This window comes from Arachis stenosperma, chromosome 4 (genome assembly GCF_014773155.1).
Source record: "Arachis stenosperma cultivar V10309 chromosome 4, arast.V10309.gnm1.PFL2, whole genome shotgun sequence".
Taxonomy (NCBI): Eukaryota; Viridiplantae; Streptophyta; class Magnoliopsida; order Fabales; family Fabaceae; genus Arachis; species Arachis stenosperma.
In genome coordinates this window covers 89355724-89362864 of record NC_080380.1, presented here as the reverse complement: position 1 = coordinate 89362864, position 7141 = coordinate 89355724, and the positions used below count along the sequence as shown (strand labels likewise).

The 7141-nt window shown below is 40.3% G+C and overlaps 1 protein-coding gene across 1 annotated transcript; it reads right to left on the bottom strand.

The window, feature by feature from the left end:
- Window positions 1-4216: 4216 nt before the first annotated feature.
- LOC130975184 (uncharacterized) lies at window positions 4217-5545 on the bottom strand. The gene has a single exon (XM_057900009.1). It carries the CDS (start codon window positions 5543-5545, stop codon window positions 4217-4219), a length of 1329 nt encoding a protein of 442 aa, XP_057755992.1.
- Window positions 5546-7141: the final 1596 nt, after the last annotated feature.

Genomic DNA, 7141 nt, shown 5'->3' with positions numbered 1-7141 from the left:
GTTTGGGTTTTGAGATGTTGTGTATGGGTATGATGGTTGTGGCTTAGGTTGTGTACATGTGAATATTGGAGCTTGATTGGTGACTTTGAAAAGCTTGGAAAGGGTTTGGTGGTGAAAAAATCTGTTCTTAGAGGTGTTGAGGCCTTGAGAGCTTGTGGTTAAGTGGTTTGGAAGTGCTCCGGTGGAGCTTGGGAAAATCGGCTAAGGTATGGTTTCGGTTTCCCGTATCTAATATGTAATGTGGTAGGAAATACTTAGGCTAGAGGCCCTAAGATAGGCATTGAATTGTTGATGTTGTTGAATGATTGAGATATATGATGTGGTCATATATGTGATGATGATTATTGATGCCTTAATGGTATGATGTATGAGGAATATGCATGTTGTGATATATGCTTGATGATTGGTTATGGTTGAATTGTGGGTTGAACCATGTTGATGGTGAATATGATATTGATTATGTACAATGGTGATTTATTGGAATTGATGTTGTTGAGAATTGGCATGAGGAGTAGTATATGATATGTCAATATGTTTGAGTTTGAGCCACTTGGGTAAAGTGGGCTAAAATGATGAGTTAGTGATTTGATATATTGTGGTTATGTGTCAATGTGTGAGTTGAGGAGGCTTGATGTTGAATTTGATACATTTGATTGATTTCAAAGAAAAGGGATGAAATTGGCATGTTTTGATTGATTTTGAAAAGAGTTGAAAATGGTTTGTTTTGAAAATGGCATATTGTGGTTTTGTATGAAAATATGGTTTTTGGGCATACTTTTACGGGACATAACTTGGACTACGGATCTCCGTTTTGTACCAAATCTGTTTAGAAATGAAATTGGATCCGGGATGTCCATGCCGTTCGAAGAACGGGTGAAAAACGATTTAAAATGAGGAAGTTATGTCCGTCGGAAGATTGGGGTCTAAATCTGTGAAATTCTGCAGCTTTTAACTTAGAAAATTCTTAGCAGAATGACCCCTTGCGCGTGGGCGCACCTGGTGCGTACGCGCCGATCTTCCGAAAAGTACCAGCCACGCGTACACGTGATGTGCGCGGACGCGCCGATTGTGCTGCACCCAATGCCCAGCCATTTTCCAGAGAGTTATGCCAGAACTGTGCCGGTGTTGTGCTTGGGGCACGAGAACACCCGCGCGTACGCGTAGGTGACGCGTGCGCGTCGATGGGCAAGTTTGGAATCCACGCGTTAGCGTGCATGACGTTTGCGCGTCGATAAGTTTTTGAGGCCATCCACGCGTGCGCGTGGAGTGCGCGTATGCGCGGCCCTGTTTTCATCCCAAAGTTGATTTTTGAGTTTTAAAAGCCAAATCTCATACTTCTAAGCCTCCGATCTCACCATTTATGTCTTAAATCATTATGATATGCCTAGCTATTAAGAAGGGGCTAGTGAATGAGGTAACTTGCGAGTGAAGCAAGGGAAAAATGAATGATCAATGAGGATCAAGATGATTATGTGAGATGCGGAGGATGTTGGTGGAAGTGCTTGTTATGCCATGGGCCGAAAGGCTGTAATTGTTAATGAAATGGCTGGTTATGGATTTAACCGTGAGCCGGAATAGCTGTGTATGCTATGAATATTGGCTGGTTATGGATTTAACCGTGAGCCGGAATAGCTGTGTATGCTATGAATATTGGCTGGTTCTGGACTGAACCGTGAGCCGGATGGCTGATATGGATGTTGATCCATGGATGAGGATTCATGCATGTTTATGCTGAATTATTGATAGTTGTGATTTGCACTTCCACTATCTGAGGTACGAGTTTCCCTGGGTAGTAGCAGTGGCTAGCCACCACGTGCTCCAGGTTGAGACTCGAAGCTCTGTTAACCCTATGTCGTAAGTGTGGCCGGGCACTGTGAAAGGCCCGGATGAGCTCGAACCCCCGTAAATATTCACCAGTGAGGGTGATGGATATGGATCATGTTTATGATCAAGTTTATAACGAGTATAACTCGAGTTCGGGGATGCACGACAGAGGGACAGTCCAATGGTTAGCGACCAGGACTTGTCGGGTTGGCTCTATAACCGACAAGATGATATCATCGGCCACTAGGGACAGGCATTCATCATATGCATACTATGTGAATTGTTTGAGATTGCCTATTTGACTGCATATTACTTGCTAATTGTCTAAATGCCTTAACTGCTCCTATTTGTATATTCTTTGTCTGATATAACTGTGTTTGATATATTATACTTCTGCTGGTGGTTGGGAGGTTTGAAGGAATTGAAAAGGGAAGTATTAGTTAGACTAAAGAATCTTTAGTCAGATGCCCTTATATGGTTTAGCTTGTTTATAAGCTTTGATATTATCTGGAGGAAGTTCTAGGATTGCCTTTGGCTTTCCTCTATTATTATGTATTATATATGTGGAAGCTGTTACCATGCTGGGGACCTCTGGTTCTCACCCATGCGGATTTTGTGGTTTTCAGATGCAGGACGTGAGGTTTCCCGCTGAGGCATGCTGGAGACTTCTGGATTTGCGAAGATTCCTGGTTCTTGGGGACTCTGTTTAGTTTATATGTTTTGCTTAGATACTTTTATCTCCATTAAATAATACAAACTGTGATGACTCCTCTTATGGGAGATTTTGGAGAATAGGTTTTATGTATTTGTGTCCCTTTGGGTTTCCTTTGGGGTTTTCCTTATTTTATCATATGTATATATTGCTACGCTCGGACCGGTTATCTTCGCAGCCGGATCTTGAGTCTTGATAATCCTATTTTTGACGCTCCTTCGTATATATACAATCTCGCGTTGGTTTATCCTTAATCGTTACGTTTTCGATCGGAGTGTTGCGCTTTAGAGTTGCGATGGTTTTTGTTTACCCCTTTTTCTACAAAGGCTCCTAGTTATAATCAATCATTCATACTACTATAAGTACTAATTTTTATTTTTGAGGTCGTAATACCTTGCCATCTCTGAATTATGACTTAAGCATAAGACTCTGTATGGTAGGGTGTTACAAGAATCTCCACCACCACTTAAATAGCAGTGCTGTGTTACGGAGCATTACATCACCAACTCCTAGCCTGCCTAACCTTTTTGGAGCTTGGACCACTTCCCATCTAACCAAAGTCATGACATTCCTCCCATCTTCCTTTCCCCACAAGAATCTTCTCTGTAATGCAATTAATTTCTCGGCAACAGCTTTTAGCATCTTGTATAAGCTTAAGTAATATACCGGTATACTATTTAAGACAGCCTTGATGAGAACCAACTTTCCCGCTTTATTAAGGACCTTAGATTTCCATAAGCTAAACTTCTCCTCCACTTTGTCAATTATTGGCTTCCAAGTCTTCACCAACCTCGGATTCGCACCTAAGGGGATCCCCAAGTATTTAATCGGAAGAGCAGCCTCCTTACACCCTAGCAAACTACACATGCTCTGAACCCATTAGTAATCACAATTGATTGGTATCAAGCTCGATTTCTCAAAGTTGATGCTTAGGCCTGACATCAATTCAAAGCATCATAGAAGTCTTTTATAATTCTTAACGGTCTCCTCCTCTGGCGGACAGAACAATACAGTGTCATCAGCAAACTAGAGGTGTGACAATTCTATATTGTCTCTTCCCATGAACAGAGGGGATATCCGCCCATTTCTGACTGCCTCCCCAATCATTTTATGTAGGACATCAACAACAAGTACAAACAAGAACGGAGAAAGAGGATCACCTTGCCTCAGACCTCTATCCATCTTGAACTGTTTAGTTGGCGAACCGTTTACCAACACTGACATAGTAGCTGTGCTGACGCACTCCATAACCCACTCCCTCCATCTGAGACCAAAACCCATCTTCTGCAGGACAGTGTCCACAAATCTCCACCTGACCATATCATATGCCTTTTGAAAATCCAGTTTGATTATAGCCGCATCCTTCTTCCTCGATTTGAGCCAATTTACCGTTTCACAAGCAATGAGAGCCCCATCATGTATTTTCCGCCCCTTTACAAACGCGCTCTGAGTCTCTCCAACCAAGCCTGGCATAATTGATCTCATCCTGCTAACCAATACCTTAGAAATCACCTTATACACGCAGCCAACCATGCTGATCGGTCGGAGGTCCTTGATCTCTTTAGCACCAGTGAACTTTGGCGCCAGAGCCACCCATGTGAGATTAGAGTCTTTGGGTAGCCTAGATGTCTGAAAGAATCCTATCACAGCTGCCGTGAACTCCGCCCCAATTTCATCCCATCACTTCTTAATGAAGTTCATGTTGTACCCATCACTTCCTGGTGCCCTAGACGATTCACAGTCCCACACGGCGTCTTTGATCTCCTCAGTCGATGGCAAAACCTCCAGAGCTACAGCATCTTCTGTATCTATTATATTCACCAGACCATCTCTAAAACCCACTATAGGAGCCTCCTCCTGATAATATAACTTCTTGTAGAACTCTCTGATAGCAATTTTTATTCTTGCTTGATTCCTGACTAACTTTTCATTAATTACCAGCGCATCAATTCTGTTATTCCTCCTTCTAGTTGAAGCTACGTTGTGGAAGTATCTGGTATTCTTGTCCATGTCCTTTGCGAGGCGGGATCGTGACATCTGTTTCCAATACAGTTCCTTCCTTACATACCACTTCTTACAACACGTCACCAATGCCTTTCTTCTTGCCTCCACTGTTCCATCATATACTCCATTGCTTGCCATGTTGTCTATCTTCTTTATCTCTTCCTCAAACTTCAGACTTTTCTTATCCATGTCGCCGAATTTATCTCTGTGCCACCGTCCCAGCGGAGCTGTCAAGGCCTTCAATTTTTCTGTAAACTGTATATTCCCTAATCCCCTCCATTCCTCCTTGACCATTCTTAGAAAACCTTCATGTGTAAACCAGGAGTCAAGATTCCGGAATGGCCTAGGCCCCCATCTCAAGCTAGTATCTTCTACTATCATAGGGCAATAATCTGACAGGCCTCGTGGTCCCCCTCTCAAGCGAATCTCTGGGAACTCCTCCACCCATTCTAGACTAACCAGAACTCTGTCAATCCGGCTACAAGAACGTCCTCTGAACCAGGTAAACTTCCGGTCATTAAGCGGTAAGTCCACCAGATGCATATCTTGTATCCAGTTCTTAAACTCTTCCGCAGAGATTGACAAGTTGACATTACCTTTCCTTTCTTCTACATGTGCAATCTCGTTAAAGTCACCCATGAAGCAACAAGGTACCTGACATAATCCAGCTGTATAGCTCAACTCTTCCCAAACAACAAGTTTTTCCTCTCTAGTATGGGCACCATAGATCAAGAAAAAGGCACAATTGAAATTGTTCTTCAAAATTATCCCTTCTACGCATAGCCACCTCTCCCCCTTATAACAATTATTCATTCTAAAACTCATTTCATCCCACATTAACAACAATCCTCCTGACGCACCATCAGATTCAACATATTCCCACCCAAAACTGTCATTCCCCCAGAACCTTGAGACATCAAATCTAGTCACTACATGCTTTTTAGTTTCAACCAACCCTAACATATTAAGTCTAAATTTTTTCTTCATATCCTTTATCATTCTCATTTTACCGTCCCCCCTCACTCCCCTCACATTCCATGAACTAAAAATCATTTTAAAATATTGTTACACACCTTATTTTTATTCTTGGGTCTGCACCGTCTTCTTTCGCCTTTTGCTTCGCCAATCTTCTTTTTGGGCATTTTCTTCATTTTGAGCTTGGAGGGCAGACATGATATCGTCTTCTTCATCGTACAGCATTGCACCGGACTCCACAGCTATTTCCCATGTCCTCCTGTTTTCCAGCATCTGCTCTTCAAGCGTTGAGCTCTGGTTGTCACCAATTCCTACATATTCATCCCCAGCTCCCTTCCTGGCACTATTTCCAGCTTCATCACCACTTGGCACCAACCTCCCCGCTCCTGTCTTCGATCCATTGCCTACATGTACAGCGTCATTAGCCGCCACTCTCTTGGTTGCCCATCTTGTATCCTCGCCTTCACCGGCGATTTTGTTCTCCTTGTCTGAGCCGATCTCTCCGTCAGTGTCCCCAAGGTTGCCATCATCACTAGCATCCCCATTACCACCGCTTATGACCGTCCCGGCTCCAAACTCTCCTAGGATCGTGATTGGCAGAATGCCTGAGATAGCAGTCCTCTTCAGGCCTCGAATCCTTTCAACCTCCGAATCCTCCTGAGCCGCCACCAACTCCTCACTCCCAAACGTATTAGTGCAGCCGCCTCTGCCCTCAGCCCCGTCAACCGTCCCAGTCGCGCACTGGCCCTCCAGTCCCTGACTCGGACAGATTACGCGTGTGTCTAAGTTATGATAATAATTTTTAATAGTGTCCTAAAATATTATATAAAAAAGTAATAATATCGTGATAAAAAATTTGTGACCATAAAATTAAAAAATATAATGATAAAAAACTATAAAGATCAAGTCAGATTAAACTATGATAAAAAAAATCGTACATTATTACTAGTTATGATCACGATTTGAAAACGTGATCATGAACCAAAATTTGCGTTTTATGTTGTTGAGCCTTAAAAAAATAAATAGATTTTTTTACTAAAATATCATTGTTTTGAAAATTATTTATTAAATTTTTACCTTTTTAAAACATATTATCCAATTGTTACCTGTTGTCAGGGTCGCAGCTGGTGATTCGAATGGGGGACTTGAAGGATAGGAAACAATTTGGCTACCAATAAGCCAGGCTGCTTCTTATTATATATTATGCTTTTTTAAAAAAAAGTATTACATAACCATATATTATATTTTTTAATTAATGTATATACTCTAAAATATCTAATTAAATATTATTTTAATGTTTATTTTATTTTTAGTTTTATTTTAAATTTATTCTTTTTTAAATTAATTATTTTTAATTATACAAAATTATTAAAATAAATATTAAATTTTATTAAATATCTATAAAAAGTAAACGAAAATACTTTGGTTAATAATAAAATATTTACTCTTTTAATTTATAAATGTTTAATAAAATTTAATATTTATTTTTCAAAATTTTTTATGATTAATAAAATTAATTTAAAAAAATAATACAAAATAAAAAGTTAAATAAATACAAAAATAATATTTAATTAAATATTTTAGATTATATATATTAATTAAAAAACATAATAGTGTAATATATTA

Bases quoted from the DNA above. Each gene is read 5' to 3' on its own strand.
- LOC130975184 (XM_057900009.1), bottom strand. From the start codon at position 5,545: ATGAGAATGATAAAGGATATGAAGAAAAAATTTAGACTTAATATGTTA.